We start from the raw sequence: 26,265 nt of genomic DNA, 5'->3' as shown, positions 1-26,265 counted from the left end.
TTGGTATATTTATGTTTGTCCTTTCGTTCTATCAATTTGTCCATCCATTGTTTTTTCATTTGTTGGTTTAGTTGTTGTATCTATCTTTCTATCGTTCTTTCATTTGTCCATTTTATTCTATCTATCTATCTATCTATCTATCTATCTATCTATCTATCTATCTATCTATCTATCTATCTATCTATCTATCTATCTATCTATCTATCATTAGTTTGTTCTATCATTTGTTCAGTTCATTTGTTTGTCCAGTTAATCTATATCTATCTTTCTTTCTAGCGTTCGTTTGTTCGTTCCTTCGTCCATGTTTGTTTGGTCTTTCATTCTTTCTTTCTATCTACCCATCCATCCATCTTTCATTCATTTGTTTGTTTAGTCATTCATTTGTTCTATCTATCTATCTATCTATCTATCTATCTATCTATCTATCTATCTATCTATCTATCTATCTATCTATCTATCTATCTGTCTGTCTGTCTGTCTATTGTTCGTTTGTCCATTTTTTTATTGGTGGTTTGTTTGTGCTTTTGTTCTATCAATCTGTCCATCCATCGTTTTTTTTACTTGTTCATTTAGTTGTTAAGTGGTTGTATCTATCTTTCTATCGTTCTTTCATTTGTCAATTTTTTATTGGTTCTATCTATCTATCATTTGTTCATTCATTTGTTCAGTCATTCAGTTGTTTCATCTATTTATCTATCTGACTATCTATACTTTATAACTGTTTTTCAACTTTTCACGCTAGGCTTTCTCAAGCCAACCTAAAGTTTGTCTTGAGTAACTTTTTTATCTATTTAAAACATATTGTTGACAAAAATTATAAGAATAGTAACACCACTTCAAGAAATAAATACATTTTTGTCTAAATAAAAATACATGAAAATTACAAAGTCTATATAAAAATATATAAAATGTTTCAAATTTGGAATTTTTGGAAAACCTAAACTTTCATTTAAGCTGACTTTAAAATAAATGAGTATGTACTTAAACTATATTTTTGACTAAATATTGGTTGAAAAATTAACCAACACACTTTAATTAAGACCTTAGTTAATGGTTAGGGTTAGTGCTGTGCTTGTTTGACAGGACCAAACATTAATCCAGGAACACATTCTACTTGACAAAATCAGTCACCAATGGATTTTCTAGGACTGATGTTGTTAATCTTGTCTCAGTATTTATGAAAACATTTTTGAGTGTATTTCTTAGAAAACCTAAAACTTTTGTTCTTGAACATGTACTTGTTAAAAGCATTTGCACCTTGTGACAGATAAGCGATTATCTAGAGGGATGTTTAGACAAGTTTTTTAATTGAGGCTTAATAAGTGCCTTTAAATGACCAAATATATGCTTAGATATCGAACAAAACTAGTATGTCTTTCTGATGTGAGCTGCTGTTTCAGTGTTGGTTTTAAATTCAAACAGTACTAAAAGCAATGCCCTTGTCTTCTCCATATAAAACCTCAGGATGCCTCTTTGAAGCAAAAACCGATGCAAGTTGTTACTACATGAGCAAAAACCCTCTGAAGATGCATTGAGTGGACTTTTCACCTTACATCATCTCCACAGCTGTGTTTGATCTAAAATCTCAAGCTCTCCCTTGAATTTCAAGGGGAAATATTATGATTGGCTCCCTGTGAAAGCTTAATAGTTCTCAAAATATTTTGCGACATTGATATCAAATTCTTTCTCTGTTGGTTTGTAGAAATGTCTTACTCTTGTGGTTTCACCCTTGTTTAGGTTTGCACGGGGATGTTGACATTTCTTCCCCACGGCTGTGTGCGTAAAATCATTCAGATTCAGAACACATTTATATACACAGAGATCAAGGGTTACATGTTTGAAAAGAATATACAAATATATTTAAAATGAAATATTAAAATTAATATATTTTACAAGCACAAATTGTGTCTTTTTTGTGTCAGCTATAACAATAATTGTTTTTTAGTTTTTTTTTTAAAGGGATAGCTTACCAAAAAATCTCATCCTCAAGCCATCCTAGGTGTGTATGATTTTTTTTTTTTTTTTAAGTTATGTTAAAAAATGCCCTAGCTCTTCCAATCTTTATAATGGCAGTAAATGGGTGTTGAGATTTTGAAGCCCAATAAAGTGCGACTATCCATCATGAAAAGTACTCCACATGGCGTCAGGGTTAATAAAGGTCTTCTGAAGTGGATCGATATGTTTGTGTAAGAAAATATCCATATTTAAAACTTGGATGCACTTAATTGGACTTCAAAATCTCAACAGCCATTCACTACCATTATAAAGCTTGGAAGAGCCAGGACATTTTTTAATATAACTTTGGTTGTATTTGTCTGAAAGAAGAAAGTCATATATGACATTTATATATATGAGGATGGACTGAGGGTGAGTAAATCATGGGGTCATTTTCATTTTTGGGTGAACTATACCTTTAAATATTTTGCAAGTTGATGTTTTCATTCAGACACATTACATTTGTGTAACATAGTGGACAGTATAAGAAGTATAACTTCCAAACAGCGCATAAAATAACGCATTACCACAATGAATCAATCACCAACCATATAAGAGCAGAAAAATGACCGGTTTTCCTCTTTCAGATATTTTTTCTCAAATTTCAAAAGCTTATTTCCTAGGAGGCTGTGTGCAGGATGCTGTGAGGAGATCAGGAAAACAGTGCAGATGACATCTGGTCATTTAACCATGCAAGTTTCCTGTCCGTCTGTCTATCTGTCTGTCTGGGTGTACATGCTTTCCTAAATGTTGGCATGAGCTAATAAGCTTATATGCGCAACTTTTACACGAGGTGCTGGAAAAATAAAATATAAAACAAAACGAATACTATGTAAATACTTTGTCTCACAAATGTCGATTAAAAAACACAGGGAAGAGAGACCTATTTCCCTTTGGATTCATTTCAAGGTCTGTCCAAACAAAGCCTTAAATGTTCAAACGCCTGCGAGTTTTAGCGAAAAAAAGAAGTTTTCAACGAATTCTGTTCACATGTTTGCAGTCAAACCATGGCAGTACAAAACAAATTCTTCACATATTTCATCGGTGTGTGTTTGAATCTTGAGGTAAGGAGCCTGCGGTCTTTATCCAGTGCGTCTTCGCCCTCACACATGTGCGCTTTTGGCATGGCTGTTTATAGGAGGGTTGGAATTGGTAACTCCGCTGTGTTTTGAGTAGTAGTAGCGGTTTTCAGGATTTTGACTTGGGCCGTCGCCCCTCGAGCAACAAATCATCACCGAGCTGCCAAAAAAACAAAGAGCTGAACCAACCCAGCCAGCATACAGGGAGAATCCGAACGACATGAGGCCGTCTTCGTGAAGCACTCCGATGGGGAACCACACCGTCGACACCATCCCACACAAAGCTGTAAACAAGAGGAAGGCCGCTGTAATGTAGTGCCATAATCATGAAGAATAAAAAGTTACAAGTAGTCACAGTAGTAAAAAGTCAATATACAATGGTGAAGGGATGTATAACAAGCTTTCTGTGGGTCAACATGAAAAATTTCAACCTGTGTATGGAAATCTTTTGCCCTTACATGAAATTCTAGTAAATAAAGATTCTCATTGAAATAACTGCATTTCATTCATGCAAATTGACTGAACAATGGTAACTGTGACCACACTTTAAGACTGTGTTGTATTACAGAATTGCAAACCAGCCACCTGTAAAAATGACCATGACTGGCTCTTCCCACTCTAACAGGATGTTGGAAATCTCTGGATGTTTAACAGTTTCTTCAGTCAAGGACATTTTCAGCCCTTTATGTTGAAAGCTTGACTTTAGAGAGGATATGGGCATCCAGAGGACAACTTCTAGCATTTTGCTTAGAACTGCTAAATTTTGAACAATTTAACAAATTACTTTATTTATGACCCTGGCCCACAAAACCAATCATCTGAAGTTGATTATATAAGCAAAATACTGAGATAATTGGCTTTAAAGTTGTCCAAATGAAGTTCTTAGCAATGTATATTACTAATCAAAAATTAAGTTTTGACAGTTTTACACAGTACCTTTATTGAAAATGATCTTTACTTTATATCCTAATGATTTTTGTCATAAAAGAAAAATCGACCATTTTGCTTAGAACTGCTAATTTTTTAACAGTTTAACAAATTACTTTATTTGTAACCCTGGACCACAAAACCAGGGTCATAAGTGTCTTTTTATTTTATTTTATTTATTTATTTATTTATTTAAAAATGAGATTTATACATCATCTGAAGCTGAATATATAAGCAAAATACTGAGAAAATAGCTGTAAAGTTGTCCAAAAGAAGCAATGAATATTACTAATCAAAAATTAAGTTTGGTGCTGGTCTTTTTGCTGCTTTATGCTGGTCCTTTGCTGGTCAAGGGCCAGCATAAATCAGTAAAGGACCAGCATAACCCAGCTAAAGACCAGCATAAACCAGCTAAAACCAGCATCCCAGCACCAAAACATACCTAACCAGCATATGCTGTTTTTTTCAACAGGGTATAATGGATAATGAACCGGAAGTCTCAAAGCTTTTTTTTCAATGTTTAAGAAAAAGTGTCAACAAAGTTATCCTATGACATCAGGTACATGATATTTAAACTTTCATTCACCGAAAATAGCAAACAGCACAGTATTAGCTCTTTGAGTTCTAGAACAAAGGAGGTGAACCGATTTGGGAGCATCATTTGGATGAACAAATGATCCGTTTAAATTTTGGGGTGAACTATCCCTTTAAGAAATGACCGTTGACATTTCTACATTGTTGAGATGTAAATAACACTCTTTCCTGAGACTGACCCTAATATAATTTCACATCAATAACGCAGTAAAAACTCACATATGAACAGTATAAGAAGTCCTCCCAGGACTGCGCGTCTGTGTTTGGTGTCTTCGGTCTCTTGGCTCAGTTTGACGCAGGGCATCGCCAGCAGAACCAGCGCCAGAGCGGGCAGACCGAGCAGAGAGGCGGAGACCATCAGAGCACGAGACGTCTGGATGTACGCTTCCAACAATAAGAACAATTGCAAATAATGTATTTGTAGAAAAAGTCCTTATATATACACACACACGAACTTTTAAAAATGGAAAAGTTAAAAAATAAAAAGTGATCCAGGACCACAAAACCAGTCTGTAAGTAGCACGAGTATGTTTGTAGCAATAGCCAAAAATACATTGTATGGGTCAAAATTATCGATTTAATTATTTAATAATTTAATTATTGATATTCTGTAAATTTCCTACCGTAAATATATCAAAACTTATTTATTCATTAGTAATATGCATGGCTAAGAACTTCATTTGGACACCTTTAAAGGCGATTTTCTCAATATTTCTATTTTTTTGGCACCCTCAGATTCCAGATGTTCAAATAGTTGTATCTCGGCCAAGCTTATTTATTCATCTTTCAGATGATGTACAAATTTAGATAAAAAAATGAACCCTTATGAATGATTTTGTGGTCCAGGGTCACAAATAATGATTTAATAAAATATGAAAAATATGTTCTCACCTGGTATTTCGAGGATCTGGTTGAGTGAGATGCAGTGATAGAGAGCAGTAGAGATGACGCACTCTGTCCACAAGCCCTTGGTCTCCAGCTCATCCATCTTCCTGCAGGTGTGCATGCCGTACTTACAGGTCACTACCCAGTCGTTTGTTGAGGTCGCTATTATAATACCAGTCCAGCCGATGCAGCTCATTAAAAACCCGCAAAGCAGACGACAGCTCTGAGACATTCTGACTGAATATACACAAATGTGTTCGCAGAGAAAATATTAATGGTATTCAAGTAGAAAAATAATACAAAAACATGAAAAATATTTAAAAATCACTGGTCCTAAATAAAACGCATGCTGGAGAAGACCGTAAAACAATCCATTTGGTAAGTTAAGTTTACTTTTTATAGTGGACGGGCCCAGCAGAACTTTTAGCCAATCAGAAGACAGCACAGCTGCATACGTCACAATCGCCTGCCCTCAAATTCTGGAGAATAACATCTTTTGATTTATTACAGCATTAATAAGTCTCTGCTTCTATTTTCTCTCTCAATGTTATAGTTTTCGGCATATTCCCAAATTAAATAATCGTGGCAATATTTCACAAACTACAACAGAAATTTGCGATGGTTGCCTCGTGTCAAACATAACAAGAGGATTTCTGAGGGAGTATGAAATTACTATTTTGGGTGTGAATGCCATCTAGTGGGTTATCTGATATTATGCTGTTCAAAACCAATTTTTGACATCAGAAACCTATGCTTTAAGACTCAACCCAAGTTTAGAGAAACCACCCTTACTAAATGACAGAAAACAGATTCACAGTCAAAAGTTTACATACACCTTGCAGAATCTGCAAAATTTTAATTATCTTATCAAAATAAAAGAGATCGTACATAATAATTTATCTTTTTTTTTATTTAGTACGGTCCTGAATAAGATATTTCACATAAAAGATGTTTACATGTAGTCCACCAGAGAAAACAATAGTTGAATTTATAAAACTGACCCCGTTCAAAAGTTTACATACGCTTGCTTCCTAATACTATGTTTTTAACTGAATGATCCACAGCTGTTTTGTTTGTTTGTTTGTTTGTTTAGTGTTCATGAATCCATTGTTTGTCCTGAACAGTTAAACTGCCCGCTGTTCTTCAGAAAAATCCTTCAGGTCCCACAAATTCTTTTGTTTTTCAGTATTTTTGTGAATTTGAACCCTTTCCAACAATGACTGCATGATTTACAGATGCATCTTTTTACACTGAGAACAACTGAGGAACTCATATGTAACTATTACAGAAGGTTCAAATGCTCAAAAAAAAAAAAAAAAAAAAAAAAAAACCTGGCTTAAATGGCTTAAAGCATTGTTTCCTCAGTGTGGAAAGATGAATCTCAAAATTATACAGTCATTGTTGGAAAGGGTTCAAATTCACAAAAATGTTGAAAAACCAAAGAATTTGTGGGACCCAAAGGATTTTTTTCTGAAGAACGGTGGACCGTTTAACTGTTCAGGACAAACATGCCACTCATTAACTATCACTAAAAACAAACAAACAAACAAACAAACAAACAAACAAACAAACAAACAAACAGACAAACAAACAAACAAACAAACACACAAACAAAAAAACAGCTGTGGATCATTTTAGATAACAACACAGTATTAAGAATCAAGCAAATGTAAACTTTTGAACAGGGTAATTTTTATAAATTCAACTATTATTTTCTCCATTATTTTATGTAAAATATATCTTATTCAGGACAGAACTAAATAAAAAAAATATATCATGCATTTTGTATGTTCCCTCTTATTTTGCTAAAATAATTAACATTTTGCAGATTCTGCAGGGTGTATGTAAACTTTTGACTTCAACTGTATGTATATAACTACATACATACACTGTTCAGAAGTTTGGGGTCAGAAAGATTTATTTATTTATTTAAAACTAGAATTTATTATATTGATTTTTTAATGCAAATTATTCCTGGATGACAAAGCTGATTTTTAGCAGCCATTACTCCAGTATTCAGGGTCACATGATCCTTCAGAAATCCTTCTGATATGCTGATTTGCTGTTCAAGAAACATTATTATTAATGTTGAAAACAGTTGGGCTTAATATTCTTTTGGAAATTGTGACACTTTTCAATGATTCTTTGATGAATAGAAAGAACATTTGCTGCCGCTTGAAAATGTACTGCCACTTTTGATCAATTTAATACATTCATACTGAATAAAAGTATTATTTTCCAAAAAACTTTTGAACTTAATGTACATGGTAACTCACAAAGCTTGGTAATCCACACTGCCAGCTGTAAAAGGACAAAAAAGATAATAATAAAAAAAGAAATAGGTACAATAAATGACCAATTCAAAGTTGCGTAAGAAAATGTAGTTGGTTTAATTAAATAATCAAAAGTGGCACAAGAAAGGTAATGTAACAATGAGAAACAACACTTGATGACACAATCTAGTACATAGTTTGCCTCAGCAAAATGCCTACAGTAGTTTCATAAGGTCTCATAAAAAAGGCACCTTTTCACTGCCTTGATTTAAAACGATTGCCTTCGGGTACCTTGTTCTTGTCTTTTCCTTTGACAGTCTGTCTGATTTACACAGTACCACTGCGGAGATTTCACAAAATGTCATTTATGTCAGTATCTCAAACGTCGTTTAAAAATGTTTATAAACTTGAAATGATTCGCATTTGTACTTTCTAGAGCCTTAGAAGACAAATATATTAAATATTACAAATCCTTCACAAAACATTTGTTTTAATTTATACACACAGAACACTGTATTGTTATACATGTATACATATGGAATACGATAGGAAAATATATACAGTGGAACATGCACACAATAACAGCACTTCCGCTCTTGTCGAACCTCTCCGCGCTGACACAGGAAGTGATCTCCTTTGCTCTCAGCCAAAAATATAAAATCATTGACCCTGATCATGATTACTCATACAAAAAAAGGAGACGCTAACAGTTCCCTCCTACTGCGATTAAATATTCATCCTGTAAAACGCTCACAGACTGAGACCATTATATTGCTACCATGCTTTCAGACAGAGGCTAAGTTTACAAGAACTGTAAGGTTTTGCTAGTTTAGTTCAAGCAAATACATGTAAGCTTTCTCATAACAATGAAATTATCGCATAAATCTCTGAAGATTAAAGTGCACAAAATGGCTCTATTCTATTGGCAAGTGCTCTTATGGTCCACAAGGATATACCTAGCTTTTTGTCTCTGTTTTGTTCTCTTTATCTTCCGCCTTCTTTCAAGGAGTTGATCCGGGCGCATATTTTGAGAGCGGGGCCGAGTTTGACATTCATGGCGCTCATCAAATGGTCTTCAGTCAGCAGAAGCAAGGCCTGTCCGTCGATCTCTTGGGCTCTGAAGGATTCTGCAATGTCTTGACACCCTGAGACAATTGAGGCAGGTTAAAACAGTAGCCTTAACATTCACATAATGGAACTAAATTTTTGCTTAAGAAAGCCTGGCCAATAGATAGACAGACATCAGATAGATATATAAACAGACAAACGTCAGATAGACAGACATTGGATAGCTAGATAGATAGACAGAGAGACAGTGAACAGACAGACACACAGACAGATATATAGACAGACAGATACCAGATAGACAGAGAGATAGACAGACAGATGGCAGACAGACAAACAGATGGACGGCAGATAGACAGATAGACAGACAGACAGACAGACAGACATCAGATAGACAGACAGACAGACACAGACAGATAGATAGATATACAGACAACAGATAGACAGATGATAGATAGATGATAGAAAAATTATAGATAAATAGACAGACTGACAGATAGATAGACAGACTGATGGCAGATAGACAGATGTCAGCTAGACAAACAGATAGATAGATAGACAGACAGACAGACAGACAGACGTCAGACAGACAGACAGACAGACAGACAGACAGACAGACAGACAGACAGACAGACAGACAGACAGACAGACAGACAAATGGATGGCAGACAGACAGACAGACAGACAGACAGACAGACAGACAGACAGACAGACATCAGACAGACAGACAGACAGACAGACAGACAGACAGACAGACAGACAGACAGACAGACAGACAGACAGACAGACAGACAGATGGATGGATGGCAGATGGACAGACAGACAGACAGACAGACAGACAGACAGACATCAGACAGACAGACAGACAGACAGACAGACAGACAGACAGACAGACAGACAGACAGACGCAGATAGATAGACAGATGGACAGACATCAGATAGACAGACGGACGGACGGCAGACAGACAGACAGACATCAGACAGACAGACAGACAGACAGACAGACAGACAGACAGACAGACAGACAGACAGACAGACAGACAGACAGACAGACAGACAGACAGACAGACAGATAGACAGATAGATAGATGTTCTTTGTACCTGGTAAACTGGATATAAAGCTTGACACTTGATCCACCGACCACTGAGCTGGTTTGGGATAGGGGGAGACATCGATGGGAGAAACAGGATCTATGGGTGAAGTGGGAGCACTTCTTGTCTCCTCCACTGTTTGCCTGACTCTGATCTCTCGCTCCCGTTCCTGTTCCGTGTGTCTGCGGAGTCTGGTTTTCATCGGAGCAGCCGTCCCATCTTCCCCCTCATGTGGCGGCGCTTGAAGGATTCTCCACTGCTCTGTGGTCCCATGTTTGGTCTAGATAGCAATTCGAGTTTAGTAAAGCACACAGATCTCAAACACATATATTGTTTTACAGGCTTTGAACAAACCTGGTGGAAATTTTCTTCGGCACCATTGAGCTCAGATCGATGGCCCCCCTCACTCACACAGCGCCTGAGCGCACGGAAACGTTTGGTGTAACTGAACCTGCAAAAAGATCGAAGAGGTAAACAAAGGTTGTCTTTATAGTCAACCCAAAACACTGACCAAAATCAGCCTTGCAGCTTGTAATGTGTGTCAAGGGTTGATGTTTATCACAAACCATGACCACATCCTGTCACAGTGTGTATGTGTAAGTCTTTTTAGGACAATGCTAGCAACTAGCTTTGAGTACATGACTCACTATTTAACCACACTTAAATATAGTCCTCCTAAAAAAGTACTTTTGTACATTAGATGCAAAATAGCAAACTAAAGTAGCATCTGCAAACAAATGATCCAGCTTTTGTCTTAGCCATTTTGCAATGACCAAGTTGTGTCATTTTTAATTCCTCAAGTTGACATAGGTGTACTAGTACAGTAGCCACAGGTGTAGTTCACCACATTAACTATGAACCTGTTCCACTACTGTTTGATTCAGAACATGTGTTCAATCTGAACTGTGTATCTATTGATTTATAGAGTAAATCCAAACAAACCCTTATTTTTGTGAAAATTTTCCATAAAAAGTCTTCCAAAGATCAAGAAAGAAAGTATTTCTGTTCTGTATTACTTTAAAATAAACTCCACTTAGTATGAAAAGCATTGTATAATGTAATAGCATTCATACATTTATACGCTACTAGTCAAAAGTTTTTCAAAAGTAAGATGTTTAATGTTTTAAAGTCTCTTCTGCACACCAAGCCTGCATTTATTTGACCCAAAGTACAGCAAAAAGTGTAAAATATCAAGTTTTTCTTGTTTTTCTTCTGATCACAAATAAATTATATTTTAAAATATATTCAAATAGAAAAAAGTTGTTTTAAATAGTCAAAATATTTTTAAATTGTACTGGTTTTGTTGTACTTTGGATCAAATATATGCAAGCTTGGTGAGCAGAAGAGACTTCTTTAAAAAACATTGAAAATCCTACTGTTCAAAAACTTTTGACTGGTAGTGTAGATGTGTCCAAACACTTTATGTGGCCACTGTAAACATGCACATTAATTATTTAAGCTAAACTGGAAATACCCTGTTTAACACCACACAATGTATGAGTCAATTCGACATGTGTTCTGCAGTTATTCTTTAAGAGAACTCTAGAGAGATGCAGGAAATCATGCTCAGACCCTTTCCAGTTGTGGTTTCTGACTCCACTGAGCAAGAGAGACGTTTGCAAGGGTGTTGATGGAGTATTTTTATGTGCCAGAATACAAGTTAGGCACCCATTCATTACAGTGTCAGTTATACTAACAGCTCAGGTTGTTTATTTCATTCTGTCAGTGTGTTATTTATGTCGCGTAAGGGTGGTGTACCTCTTGGCACAGGATTTGGAGCAGAAGCGTTTGGAGCGTGGGAATGTTTGGGCGGTGCCTTTCCTCTTGCAAAACTGGCACTGCAGAACAAGCTTGTGAGACCGTCCGACACCATCTACAAGGGTTCAAAATTACATTAAATGATGATGGATACATAGATACAGTTGAAGTCAAAAGTTTACATACACCTTGCAGAATCTGCAAAATGTTAATTATTTAAACAAAATAAGAGGGATCATACAAAATGCATGTTTTTTATTTAGTACTGACCTGAATAAGATATTTCACATAAAAGACATTTACATATAGTCCACATAAGAAAATAATAGTTGAATTTATAAATATAACCCTGTTCAAAAGTTTCCATACACTTGATTCTTAATGCTGTGTTGTTAACTGAATGATCCACAGCCGTTTTTTCCTTGTTTGTCCTGAACAGTTAGACTGCCTGTTGTTCTTCAGAAAAATCCTTTAGGTCCCACAAATTCTTTTTTTTTTCATTTAGTTTTTATTGACATTCTGTAACAATTGTTGCATGTACATCCATCTTAAATATTAATCACAAAGTGTCAACATGAATGTCTGTTTTCCAGAAATAAAGAACATAAAAAACAAAAACAAAAACTTGAACACTTAGGGAGTGAAGTATGGTTACTGCTACATATACAACATATTATTGTCTCAGGTTAAGCAAATCAAAATCCGGCCTGTGTGGTGTTATATAGGCTATCCATTTCTTCCAACGTAAAACAAACAAGTCCTTCTTGTAGTTCAAATCTGCAGTTAATTTCTCCATCCTGCATATATCCATTTTGATGTCCATCCACATGGTCAATGTTGGACTCTCCTGTGAAAGCCATTTTTTTGTAAGTGCCTTTTTGCCTGCCACTAACAAAATACTAAACAAATGTTTGTCTCTCTTTGTCCATCCATCAGGCATGAGTCCAAAAAAAAGACTTTGCTTTGCAAGGGCAGGTGGCTCCCAAAAATTTCTTGTATTGCTTTATGTATTTCCTTCCAGGTCCCACAAATTCTTAGTTTTTTCCAGCATTTTTTTGGTGTATTTGAACCCTTTCCAACAATGACTGTATGATTTTGAAATCCATCTTTTCACACTGAGGACAATTGAGGGACTCATATGCAACTATTACAGAAGGCTCAAAGGCTCACTGATTCTCCAAAAGGAAACACGATGGATTAAGAGCCTTTTTAAATTGGAAGATCAGGGTAAATTTAACTTAATTTGCCCTCTGAGCAACATGTGAATATCTTCTGTAGCTTTTGAAGGGCAGTATTAAAAAAAATATATATATATATATATATATATATATATATATATATATATATATATATATATATATATATCAAATACACAAAAATGCTGAAAAACCAAAGAATTTGTGGGACCTGAAGGATTTTTCTGAAGAACAGCAGGCAGTTTAACTGTTCAGGACAAACAAGGGACTCATGAACAACTATCACTAAACAAAAAAAAACAAAAAAAAAAACAAGCTGTGGATCATTCAGGTAATGTAAAATTTTGAACAGGGTTATATTTTTTTAAATTCCAACTATTATTTTCTCTTGTGGACTATATGTAAATGTCTTTTATGTGAAATATCTTATTCAGGTCAGTACTAAATAAAAAATAACATGGATTCTGTATGATCGCTCTTATTTGGTAAAATAATTAACATTTTGCAGATTCTGCAAGGTGTATGTAACCTTTTGACTTCAACTGTAGATAGACAGAAGATCGATTTTGCAAACCCCTAATTGTGTTGGCCATAAGTTGTTCAGTTAACGATTACATGGCATTTTTGTAATAAAGATGGTGCAATAAACTACAAAAACAAACTTAGAAAAGAAGAAGTGTGTTTTACTTACTGTTTGTAACCACATCATCTGAGTCTGTTGAGTCCTCTGGAGGCTCTGAACCGGAAGGAATGAGTTCTGCTTCCCTCACCCCGTTCACCCCAGAATCCCGGGCAGGACCCACCATCAGAGACGACCTGCTCACCTGTGAAATATGATTACAATAAAATAATTTGTAGAATCCAACATGCATATTTTCCAGGATTCTTTGGTGAATAGAAAGCTCAAACAAACAACAAAAATGTGATTTAGGCAGTGGTTGGGAGACATTTTGTTTACCGGGAACGGCTCCAGTCCTTCCTGTATGATAAATCCTTCCACCAGGTGTGTTAGAACCAAAGGTTTGGCCGCTCCTGATGGCTGCTGAGCCTCTGTGGTCTTCATTTGACTGACGGTGGGAGGCTGAACTGGTGGCTTCTCAAGCACCGGATGAAACTTTGAAGGAAAGCAGCTGTCCACGGGGGACATATCTAATGGCTGAGTGATGGAGGACTGGATGGGTGACATGTCAGAGGACAGGCTGGAAATTGCTAGAAAGATGAAGACAGTTGTGATGTTACCAACAGGGACTATAAAGGCTACTTCAGATCTCAGGAGGCTTTATGGAGTTCTCAGTTATATATTAAGGTATCAGCTAGCTCAGAGGTTTTTATCACAGACTACGATGACTGTATACCAGAGTGATTGTCGGACTGAGTGGACGTTTCTTCACACTGGTCGTCTTTCTCAGCTGGCCATGGTGCGACTGAGGACGAGAGGGGCTCATTCTTCTGTGACGTCTTCATCTGGCTGTCAGTCCTTGAATCCTCTGTGCAGACTGTCATCTTGTCCGAGACCTGAAATGCAGAGATTGTTCACTTCAGCATACAGTCAAACCAAAAGTTATTCAGACACCAGATATAATTTTTGATATTTTTTACTAGTGGGTGTAGGATACTATAGTTCATTTATATAAGTGAGGATAGCAAAATAAAGCAAACTGTGACATATTATACCCAAAAAATCTTCATAGAGTGGACTACCAGTAAACCAGATCAAAATTTGGGACCAAAGATTTGATTTGACACTTTGAGCTGAACTAGTTCTGTCACATACCTTTCTATCAAAGTTATCTGACATTATCAAGATGAATTTGTTCTGTCACAGTTTAACTTGAGTTCTTGTCATATTTTATTACCATTTTATAAACTATAGAGAATAAACTGTGATAATGTGAGAAATTTTGAAGGTGTCTGAATCAATTTTGATTTGACTGTATACTTACTAAAGCATTACTGTAAAAACAGATAGTTTCATTGAGATACTATTATAGTTACATTAATACTTTTATATTTTATATATTTAATAGATTTTATTTGTATATTTAGAATTTTTTATTTTTAGTAATGTTTTTAGTTATTTTTATTAGTTTTTTTCAATATAGTCAATATAGTTTTTATTTAATTTCAGTTTTTTTAGTACATCAAGCTAAAGTAAATGAAAATGAAAAATGCAACAAGCTGAAATTTCAGTTAATTTTATAATTAAATAATAAAAATGTAACAATTTTTTAATGTTTTTAGTTTTATTTAACTATAATATTACAACTAAGACAACTAGTACATTACAACTAGTATAATTAACTAAGAAATATTTTTATTTGTATATTTTTTCATTTTCATTTTAATTCATTTGAATAATGTCGTTGTGTTTTTGTCATTTTTATTAGTTTAGTTTACAGTATAGTCAATATAGTTTTAATTTTAGTTAGTTTTACTAATGTTGTGTTTTTTGTCATTTTCAATAGTCAGTCAATATAGTTTTTATTTTATTTCAGTTTTAGTTTTTTAGTACTTTAAAACAATGTTTTGATAGTATCACTGAAATACTATTATAGTTCTTTTAATATTAAGAAATTTGTATATTTTCCAATTTTTAAATAAGTCAGTTTAGTTTTTTTTTTTTTTCAGTTATAGTTTAAATTTTTTAGTACATCAAGCTAATGAGCTAAATGAGAAATGCAACTAGCTGAAATAAAATAAATGTATTTTATTTTAATTAATATTCAGTTCAGTTTTTTGTGATTAACAATAACTTGTTTTAAAAAGTTATGATAGACTGATATATCAACCGATATATTTATCGACAGACTGAGTATTAATCATATGATATTTGTTATTTGCCCATTTTGAGATTATGGGCATTGGATGAAAACTGTCAATTTAGCAATTTCGTTATATAACATTTGTCATCATTAAATTCTTTTGAAAATTATATCGGCCACACTGCTCTCTAGATATCACAGTATCGGCCACTGAAAAATCCATATTGGCTGCCTGAAAAGTAAAGTTCTTCAAAAGTTAGCCTTAGAGGTTTGAGGTTTGCATTGTATTAATTAACCTTTTCCGAAGTTTCACTTGATGGCTGATCTACGGCGACAGCCTGGGTGATTTTCTCTTGTGGTGCTGGACATTTCAAATCTTGAGGAGTTTGTTCTGGTACATCTCCCTCCTTCTGCTCTTCCTTTCTATCCTTCGGCTCTTTCGCCGTCTCGACTGTTTGCGTTGGACTCTGTGAGGTCAAAGGAGACTGCACCGGAGCGAGAATGCTGCTGGTGGACACCAGGGGCAGCACTGGAGATGGAGGGGACGCCCTTTGAGGAGACGCCAGCGGTGGGGTGGTGATGATAGGTGTGACTGCTGTGGTTTGTCTGGAGGGCGACAACTGCACCAGCTGTGGGCATGGGTTTGGAGTCCGTAGCGGCTGGGCGGGGCACTCTGGTTTAACAAGCACTGGCGAGACGAGCGGCTTCGATTGGATGAGATCGTGGGGCGGGGACACAGTGGCTGTCGTTGATTGGCCATTGGTGCACTGGGCAGATGCAGAGGACAACGCAATCCTCAGCAGCTGCTTTGTAGCCAGTAAGGACCCACCGGGTGAGGAAGACCTCAAGGGCAAAGTCAGGGTAGGGGGTGTGAGGTGAGCCCTCGTGGGGGAAGGAACGGTGATGGGCACTGAAGCGCTCTGTGCTGACACGCTTTGGGATGGCTGGGTGGATGGACAGCGCTTTAACTCTGGAAGAGGCTTCTTTGGTGTGGCGGGGGGAGAGTTGGGGGGCGTATGTCTCTGATTGAAGGGATGCTGGGGGATGCTGATCTGGCTGTGGGGCCTCTTGAGACCGCTGCTGTTTAGCTTTTGCTTCGCTAAGGCATGGGCCTGTGCAGGTGCATACAGGGCTGGAGACAAAAGAAAGAGTAAGGAATAGAGACAGATATTTTGGGAATTTTAGTCACATTATGTGGCATTTTGCCTTATTTTTGACACTGGACAGCACAGTATACCACCATTCAAAAGTCTGGGGTCAGATTTGCAAGAAATTATTACTTTTATGGAATCGCGGAATCCAGTCATAAAAATGGAATTTGTTGTATAATGCGGAATGTACGGTGGCCGACAGAGGCCAACGCGCTGCAAACAAGAAAACACATGCAAACAGAAAAAAACGACAACAAATTAAGAAAACATCTTCATCAGTTTGACAACACAGACGCTGCAAATCCTCGCAACGCAAACACAAATACGGAAACGCGCTGCAAATTCTCACAACACAACCAAACTCAGAAACGCGCTGCGAACACACGAGGGCGCTGCAAACTAACAAACGCGCTGCATACAGCTCGGTCCACAACGGAAATGTTTCAGGGGGACCTCAAAAAGTGACGAACTCATCTGGGACCTGATTATTTATATCACTATATTACCTGATTATTTATATCACTATCACCTTTAAGTGATACTATACTATCACTAAAAGGTGATAGTTCACCGATAACACCTCTGCTCTGACCAACAGCCACTGAACAAAATAATCAGGTCCCAGATGGGTTCGTCACTTTTTGAGGTCCCCCTGAAACATTTCCGTTGTGGACCGTGCTATATGCAGCGCGTTCGTGTGTTCGCAGCACGTTTCTGAGTTTGGTTGTGTTGTGAGAATTTGCAGCACGTTTCCGTATTTGTGTTTGGTTGCGAGGATTTGCAGCGCCTGTGTTGTCAAACTGATGAAGATGTTTTCTTAATTTGTTGTCGTTTTTTTCTGTTTGCATGTGTTTTCTTGTTTGCAGCGCGTGGCCTCTGTCGGCCACCGTAGGAATGTCACGGAATTTGCCAAATTTCGGATGAATAAATCAAAAGTAGGTCTGTACACTTAAATAAAAATGCGATATGAACTTGTGTCTGTGAATATTAAGCTGCAAAAATATTATTTAAATGTGAATCCTGCATGTTCTGCATGTCTCTGTGTGAATGAATGGCGCAGATGCTACACACATACTGCACACAAACATTATCTCTAGAACTGCTCTGAAAGTGTCTCTTTATTTGCACTTGCTATTGTCATATCATATGCAAACAGAAGCTTAAAGGTCTTCACAGCAACCCGTCAAAATATCAGTTTGGTTTAACTTGAAAAAACTATGACAGAAATATATTACTTAAATGTAATGATAGTACTGCTACCACTACTAAGAAATTTTTTAAAACATTATTTTTTTAAGAAATATTTACCAGAAATTATTTACCAGACAAACACAACACAATATTTCTGAAAATAAATGACTGAATGAATAAATCAATATATTTTTTAATAAAACCAATTAATTAGATATGCTTTTGATAAAAAAAAAAAATGTAATGAAACCATTAAAATGGAATTCAGAAAAAAAAATTAAATTAGAAAAAAAAAAAAAAAAAAAAAAAAAAACGGAATCCAGAAAAATTACAACGGGAAAAATCTGAATTTGGAAAAAATAAAAGGGATTTCATAGGGCCCTACTTTTATTTAGAATGCATTAAATGAATCAAAAGTGGTCAAAGACTTTTGTCATGGTTTAAAACAAATGCTTTTCTTTTAAACTTTCCATTAATCAACGAATCTTGAAAAAAATGTATTACGGTTTACACACAACCTTTTCCACAAACATATTAAGCAACACAACCCTTCTTCAGCATAGAAATAGGAAATGTTTCTTGAGCAGCAAATCAGTATTTTAAGTCTGGAATAATAGAATCTGAAAATTCAGCTTTAATATTACAGGAATAAATGAAATTTTAAAATATTTAAAAATCAAAGTCAGTTATTTTAAATTGTAATAATATTTCACAATTTTACAGTTTTTACTGTATTTTTAACCAAATAAATGCAGCCTTGGTGAGCATACGAGACTTCTTTCAAAACCATTACAAAAATCTCACTGACCCCAAACTGTTAAACAGAAGTGTTTCTAAATTTAATTAAATGATTTGCATTTTGAATATCTCTTGAAGAGTGAGATATGTATTTGATCACTTACATGGAGGTGGAACCGTAAGATGGCGAACAGGTGTTTTTGTTTGAGCTGTTTGAGATGTTAGGCTTTCTGTCTTCGTAGATCCATCTTTCCCTGGGGCATTCGCTGGCAGGCTGGGTCTCAGATAGAAGGTTGGCAATCTTGGGCATGAAAGCGGAGGGGGCTGGCTTGACGTTGTGTGTTTTAATGGTAAGTTCGGAGGGATGGTAAGGGTGCCAGGTGGAGGTGGACGGAGAGTCAGCTGAAGAACAGAGAGAGAACAAAAAAATACTGATGAAATTCTGGTTTTGGAAAAAAAAAATGTAACAGAAACCAGATGAACACAGATTTTAAATCTTAAAAAAAGCATTTATGCTTATTCACTTCCAGTCAAAAGTTTTCAGACAGTAATTTTTTTAAATGATTTTTACCGAAGTCTCTTTTTCTCACCAAGCCTGCATTTACTTGACCCAAAGTAGTGCGAAAGCAGTCAAATTTTGAAATATTTTTACTATTTAAAACAATTGTTTTGAAAAATAAACTGCAGCACTACTCCAGTCACATGATCCTTCAGAAATCATTCTAATATTCTGATTTGCTGCGGATGATTATGTTATAAACAGCTGAGTAGACTTTTTTCAAGTTTCTTTGCTGAATAGAAAGTTCGGAAGAACAGCGTTTATCTGAAATCGAAATCTTTTGTTATTATAAATGTACTGTATTTCTCGTCACTTTTGATCAATTTAACGCATCCTTGCTAAATAAAAGTATTAATTTCAATTAATCAAATAAATACAGGCTTGGTGAGCAGAAGACACTTCTTTAAAAAACATTTAAAATCTTTTGACTAGTACTGTATATTACATTAAAGTTACATAGAATAAAGAGACAGTTCAACTAAAAATAAAATTGTAAGAATTTACTCAGTTTCATGTTTCTCTTTTAAGTTAATGATGACAAAATTTCATTTTTTGACTGATCTGTCCCTTTAAATTCAGAAGAACGGATGCCTTTATCATATGACCAGACATAATCAAGCTCACCTGTGTGGAGGAAAATCGAGGTGAGGAAGAGGAAGGGGTGGAGGAAGAGGAGGAGGATGAGGAGGAGTAGGAGGAAGAGGAGGAGAGGCCAGGTACATCAGGCCGCACAGCAGACGTTAGAATCAACTGCCAGATGGCAAGCACAGAGGAAGAGAGAAATGCAAGAGAGAAAGAAAAAGAGAGAAGGTAAAAAAGATAAAGAAAAAGTCCCAGTGGTGCATAATAGAAAGGCTGTTATTTCCTGCCTGTTGTGCTTTTGCTGTGTAGGTGTGATGGTGAACTTTTGATGTGGTGGAGTAAAATCTGTCCCCATCAGAGACATGCAAGCATGCACCCTGTGCAGACCTCTAGACACTAACTCTCCGTTAGTTTAAGCCAATATGCCCGCTGGTCACAAAAGACCATGAGCTGAGAAGAAACAGCACATACATTACCAGTCAAAAGTTTGGAATAATTATGATTTTTTTTTTTTTTGGAAAATCTGTTATGCTTACAAAGGCTGCAATTTTTTTGATGGAAAAATACAGTAAGAACAGTAATATTCTGAAATATTATTACAATTCTAAATAACTGTTTTCTATTTTAATATGATGTAATTTATGTAATTTATTCCTGAGATGGCAAAGCTGAATTTTCAGTCTTCAGTGTTACATGATCCGTCAGAAATCATTCTAATATGCAGATTTCCTGCGAAAACAGCTGTGCTGCTTAATATTTTTGTTGAAACCATCCGTGATTCAACCGTTTTAGGAGAAGTAAAAAAAAAAACAAGAAAAAAAAATAGAAATTAACACTTTTATTCAGCAAGAATGCATTAAATTGATTAAAAGTAACAGTAATTACATTTATGTTATAGTGGTTTCAATTTCAAATAAATGCTGTGCTTTGAACTTACTATTCATCAAAGAATCCTGATTAAAAGGATCACTAATATGCAAATCAGCATATTAGAATGATTTCTGAAGGATTATGTGACACTGAAGACTGCAGTAATGATGCTAAAAATTCAGCTTTGCATCACAGGAATAAATTGTATTTTAAAATTGAAAACAGTTCTTTAAATTGCAGAAATGTTACAGTTCTTTCTGTATTTTTTATCAAATAAAATACTTGGTGAGCTTTGGAGACTTCTGTCAAAAACTTTAAAAAACAACGGTTTGTCACTTTGATGCAATAAATACAAGACACAAGGACTGCAAGTAAGCAGTGCAGTGGGTCACAGGACAGCATTGACTTAGACTTGAGAAACCAGCAAAGTTTCCATTTGAGTGTGAAAGGGGGCACGGCTTCTGTTGCATTGTGGGTAAAACCGTTAGGTGTAAAGTGCATGTGAGGAACTGAAATTGCAATGATGAAGAGTTCAAAAATGCTGCAGAACAGGACATGACACAGGTCGTCTCACCATCTGGGCCCTCAGAAGCATCTGAGCTTGACTTGTACTCGGGCTCTTCCCCAGAAGCAGCGCTTGAGGGGAGATTTTACGGGCGGCCGTAGCAGCGCTCGGATTTGGACTTCCTCTTACGAGGGGTGTTGACCCAGGAGTGTTTGGCAGAGAAACCTGATTGTCAAGAAATTTAAAAAATGTCATGATAACATAATACAACAAACAGTAGTTCTTCTATGTTGTCGCACACAAACCGTTTTTGGGCTCTGCTGCGACGATGAAGCTTGGCTGGCTCTTTCACTTGGTGAAAAAGAAGGTGCCAGTCGGTCTCCAGACAGATTGACCTAGAGGAAAAGACAGAAGAAAGTGGTTAACTTTCTTATAAAAAGATGAAAAATAGTAACAAATTGTGTTATATAAAAAGGTATAAAATTTAATATTATATCAATATAACATTTTACATGTCATGAACTACTTCAATGCTCGACTTACAGCAGTTTAGGCGTTTCCAGTAACTGCAAATAATTACTTTTTACTTAAGGAGATAATTGTTTTATAAACAATGAATCATGTTCTCTAGTAAACATGAATTAGCTGAGTTGTTTCTGTAAATATATACACTACCAGTCAAAAGATTTTTAATGTTTCCAAGTCTCTTTTGCTCACCAAGCATGCATTTATTTAATCAAAAGTACAGCAAAACTAGTAAAATGTTGAAATATTTTTACTATTTAAAACAACTGTTTTCTATTTGAATATATTTAAAAATGTAATTCATTCCTGTGATTTAAAAGCTGAATTTTTTAGCATCATTACTTTAGTCACATGATCCCTCAGAAATCATTTTAATACTTTGATTTGCTGCTCAAAAAAACATTTATTATTTTTATGTTAAAAACAGCTGAGTAGAATTTTTTCAGGTTTTCTTTGATGAATAGAAAGTTCAGAAGAACAGCATTTATCTGAAATAGAAATCTTTTGTAACATTATTAATGTATTTATCATAACTTTTGATCAATTTAAAGCATCCTTGCTAAATAAAAGTATTAATTTTTATAATTTCTTTCCCAAACAAAAAAATTATACTGACTCCAAGCTTTTGAATGGTATAGTGTATGATGTTACAAAAACTTTTTATTTCTGATAAATGCTGATCTTTGGATCTTTCTATTCATCATCCTGAAAAAAAACTCAACTGTTTCAAAAATTGATAATAATTTTAAAAAAACATTTCTTGAATAGCAAATCAGCATATTAGAATGATTTCTGGAGGATCATGTAACACTGAAGGCTGGAGGAATGATGCTGAAAATTAAGCTTTGATCACAGGAATAAAATGCATTTTAAAATATATTCAAACAGAAAGTATTTGTTTTAAATAGTGAAAATACTTTAGTAAAAATGTTTCTGCTGTACTTTGGATCAAATAAATGCAGACTCGTTGAGCAGAAGAGACTTCCATAAAACACATAATAAATCTCACTGTTCAAAAACTACATTTCCTTTCCTGGTGTGGATTTTGAATAATAAAATCAAATATATTTTGTAAGTTAAGCACTTGCAGCAGTCCAGTGCTCATTATCTTACTAACTGCATTTTTACTTAACAATCATATTTCATATATGCAGAGTTTTTATGTACAAATGAATTTGACTGATAAACAAGATTTGCATGTGTGCTCATACATATCTTTTTAAATTAACTGTCCATGAAAAATGACAGAATAGCAATGAAAACCTATATGTACAATTGCTAAAAGGGCTAATGCTTTCAAAAGACAGAAATGATGCAGAAACATAGTTTGAGCAAATACCTGCACCACTTTTCTGTTGGTGGGAGTGGGTTGATTGTGGAAGGTGGTTACAGTTGTGAGCGCAGGAGGAGTTTTCGGGGCACCATTGGCCTGATGGGAAGGGTTCACCGCTGTGGTGGTCATGGTGTTGACTGTGCTCTTTGCAGGTTCTGCTTTTGTTTGGGGCTCCTTGTCCATTGTTCCTTAGAATCTGGACACAAGAAGCTGAAATAGAGTTGATTGTAAATATGTTTGTGTTCTTAAAATTAATTCCATTTGTAAAATCCACTTTCCAGTGCAATTCTAGTAACCTATTCTAGAGAAGTGCATATGTCAACCACAGGCAGGTCATTTGTCTAGGGACTCGAGTTGAACATGCAAATTTCCAACAGCTTTCTTGTATTTGCTTACAGGGCCTGTCTTCTAATGTAAGGCGAGACTTAAGTCAACCAGTTTGAAATAAACTTTGCACAAGACTGAAAGGTAAGACACTACTGTTGTGGAAAATGACAACCTTGCAAAGAAGTCTTCTGAGTTTTATGAATCAATGAGAGGGGAGAGATCAATTATAATTGTTTTATAAAAGTTTGCATTTGCATGCACAACGCTACAAAATAACTAAAAGGTCCATACATATACATATATTTTACCACTAAACCTATAAATATAACTACACTATATAAAGAAAGCGGCCCTTCCCTTTTCTAGATAAGACTGTTGTACAAAAATATAAAAAAGGACTGCACTCAATATGTTGATTCTGTTCAGTAGACCAGCTTTGAAACAGAAGTTGCACAAGAGAGAAAATGTTGCACTGTTTCAGTTCTAGCTGAATTTCTATCAGGAAATAAAGTTCAGAATCAATAAAATCAATGGAAGATATGTGAACTCAGTCTAATCATCATGTTTACCAGTTTCTGACTACCAGACAGTCACAAACATTGTCAGAACTGTGCATTTAAAATGCCAGATATGTACAGAAACAAATAGCGAAACTAAACAACACAGTATGGAATGTGCAACTTCATAGCATTATAGTGCTTACGCTGTAAAAAGGTTCTTTTAACTAAGAAGAAGGTGACAGTGTTACAGCAAAAAACGTCAATTGGTTAACGCATCTGTAAGTGATCTTACAGTACACGGTGAAAATACATGAAAATGTACTTTTTAAAACATGCAAGAATTATTTAGAAATATGTTATATTTAACAAAGCAATAAGTATGCAATACAAAAAATACACTTCAATACATTTTACAGTAAGGTGCCATTTGTTAACATTAGTTATGCATTAACTAACATGAACGAACAATGAACAATACATTTATTACACTATTTATTAATCTTTGATAATGTTAGTTTATAAAAATACAGTTGTTCATTGTTAATTCATGTTAGTTCACAGTGCATTACTGATGTTAACAAACACAACTTGTGATTTAATAATGCATTAGTAAATGCTGAAATAACATTAACTAAAATTATTAAATGCTCTAAAACTATTGTTCATTCTTAGTTCACTCAACTCATGTTAACTAATAAACCTTACTGTAAAGTGTTAGCAAATAATTTTTTCCCCCAATATGTAAAAAGTATAAAACACCATATAATCTAAAGGAAAAACCAGCATTTCCCAAAGTCCATGCCAAACCTTTAACCTTAGTTTTTTTATTTTTTTATTTTTGTTATATACATTGTAGCGTTTTACTTTGCATTTTGTTATTATATAATAATCATGTAACTAGTGTTATGTGTTTGTGTGGTAATTTGGGCTCTATCTTTGTTACTAGTGGGCCAGAGATGTTTGATAGGACAAACAGCTCATATATATCAGACATTCACAGTACATCATTTAATAATATGTACAGTTAGGAACTGTAAAATCACCAAAACACCTTCGGCGATGTTATAACATCATCACTGTATTTTTAAAGCACACTTCTGTCAACCTCATCTGCAAGTTGTTTGTTTTACCATCAGTTTGACCATAAATGTACAGTGTATTATTATTATACCTCACACCAGGCCGCAGCTAAACAAAAACGAAGCATCTGAGCATTTCTGGTTAAATCGGCTACATTAATATTGTGATATTGCGCCATGCCTGCACAGCGAACGGATAACGCGCTGCCCTTTGTTTCATACGAGCCACAGAAATAAAAATCCCGTGTGTAAATGAAGCATTCGTGTATACTTATTCAGCATTTAACCCTCTCTCCGTGCAATAACAGTGAAACCTAAACGACATTAATGGACACATACCAGGAAGCGCCGTGCGCACAGGTGCCAGAACGCCACGCGTGTTTTCAATGTTTATGCGCGACCCGCAGTCATTTCTGAATAAACACCCAAGGAGATTCCCAACATCCCCGTGTTTGTCATAACATTTCGACGGCCTGTAACGGAGCGGCTGAAATCGGAATAAAAACAAATGCACAGGTACAAAAAGCCCACTGAATACGACGGCGCCGTGCGGAGTCGGTGCATTTACATCTTGTGTTCATTCCACGGGTCATTATTTTGGTCATATATTGAAAATGGGCGTGTGTTCGTGCAGTGACAGCTAGAGCCCTCTGTCTGTCCCTGAAGACCTGCACTTCCCTAAATTATGGCGAGGCGTGATACACATAAAAGCAGCTGCCTTTTATCGAGCACACGACATGCACACGGCGACAAATCAGCGGAACTTGCTGCGCATCGAAATACACAAAATGAAAGTCAAAAGGGAAAATGATGATGCTCTTGTGTGGGAGCGTGCGCTCCTCCCTTTTCAACCGAGCCGGTCGTGGTACTTTCCTAAACATCCTTCTTTTTACGACTGATTAGTGACCGTTCAAGGTAATCCTACCTGTCCGAAGTCAACGGGGTAGTTCTCCCATCACACACTGACCGTTTTCAGCGACTGCTACAATCCCGTCATGTCCTAATGCGTCAAAGGTAAAAGTAGAGACCGATAGAAATTCATCAGGGCGGTGAATGTTACAGCACCGCTTACAGTGTAGGAGGACCGTACGCTTCTGTCATTGAAAAATATGAGGAAATGTACCTATACACTTTGCAGCCGGCATAAAATGCTTATATTTGCGCACGTATCGTAACCCAAAACAGAGTTTTATTGTGTGCACGTACATGTATCTTCAGGATATATTGCTGCTTGGCCGTGATGAAGCTAATAATAACCATGCCAATTATAAAGCTCCTT

General features: G+C 35.7%; 2 protein-coding genes across 3 annotated transcripts; both read right to left on the bottom strand.

Moving 5' to 3' along the window:
• Positions 1 to 1,829: 1,829 nt before the first annotated feature.
• cldn11b (claudin 11b) lies at positions 1,830 to 5,802 on the bottom strand. Its single transcript, XM_073831134.1, has 3 exons — positions 5,487 to 5,802; positions 4,815 to 4,979; positions 1,830 to 3,358 (listed from the first exon to the last, which is right to left on the bottom strand). Exons 1-3 carry the CDS (start codon positions 5,710 to 5,712, stop codon positions 3,099 to 3,101), a joined length of 651 nt encoding a protein of 216 aa, XP_073687235.1. The 5' UTR covers positions 5,713 to 5,802; the 3' UTR covers positions 1,830 to 3,098.
• Positions 5,803 to 7,851: 2,049 nt separating this feature from the next.
• LOC141300473 (uncharacterized) lies at positions 7,852 to 26,065 on the bottom strand. Of its 2 annotated transcripts, XM_073830752.1 has the most exons (14): positions 25,912 to 26,065; positions 23,087 to 23,290; positions 21,528 to 21,617; positions 21,292 to 21,447; positions 19,890 to 20,015; positions 18,871 to 19,108; positions 15,923 to 16,758; positions 14,220 to 14,379; positions 13,823 to 14,073; positions 13,556 to 13,688; positions 11,669 to 11,783; positions 10,265 to 10,361; positions 9,920 to 10,190; positions 7,852 to 8,898 (listed from the first exon to the last, which is right to left on the bottom strand). In XM_073830752.1, the coding sequence occupies exons 2-14, from the start codon at positions 23,261 to 23,263 to the stop codon at positions 8,738 to 8,740; spliced, it is 2,811 nt and encodes a 936-aa protein (XP_073686853.1). In that variant the 5' UTR covers positions 23,264 to 23,290; positions 25,912 to 26,065; the 3' UTR covers positions 7,852 to 8,737. The 2 variants fall into 2 exon arrangements, with proteins under 2 accessions (XP_073686853.1, XP_073686854.1); XM_073830753.1 differs by lacking the exon at positions 19,890 to 20,015.
• Positions 26,066 to 26,265: the final 200 nt, after the last annotated feature.

Source organism: Garra rufa, chromosome 24 (genome assembly GCF_049309525.1).
Source record: "Garra rufa chromosome 24, GarRuf1.0, whole genome shotgun sequence".
Taxonomy (NCBI): Eukaryota; Metazoa; Chordata; class Actinopteri; order Cypriniformes; family Cyprinidae; genus Garra; species Garra rufa.
Note: the sequence above shows the minus strand (reverse complement) of the source record. Positions and strands in the feature narration are given on the sequence as shown.

What these genes read in the sequence shown, in the direction of transcription:
- LOC141300473 (XM_073830752.1), bottom strand. Translation starts at nt 23,263, where the DNA reads ATGGACAAGGAGCCCCAAACAAAAGCAGAACCTGCAAAGAGCACAGTC. An exon ending in CCAACAGAAAAGTGGTGCAG is followed by an intron (nt 21,618 to 23,086) that starts GTATTTGCTCAA and finishes CTTTTCCTCTAG; the next exon opens with GTCAATCTGTCTGGAGACCG. An exon ending in CCGAAGAAAATTTCCACCAG is followed by an intron (nt 10,191 to 10,264) that starts GTTTGTTCAAAG and finishes ATTGCTATCTAG; the next exon opens with ACCAAACATGGGACCACAGA.
- cldn11b (XM_073831134.1), bottom strand. Translation starts at nt 5,712, where the DNA reads ATGTCTCAGAGCTGTCGTCTGCTTTGCGGGTTTTTAATGAGCTGCATC. An exon ending in CCAGATCCTCGAAATACCAG is followed by an intron (nt 4,980 to 5,486) that starts GTGAGAACATAT and finishes TATTGTTGGAAG; the next exon opens with CGTACATCCAGACGTCTCGT. An exon ending in ACTTCTTATACTGTTCATAT is followed by an intron (nt 3,359 to 4,814) that starts GTGAGTTTTTAC and finishes TCTTGTTTACAG; the next exon opens with CTTTGTGTGGGATGGTGTCG.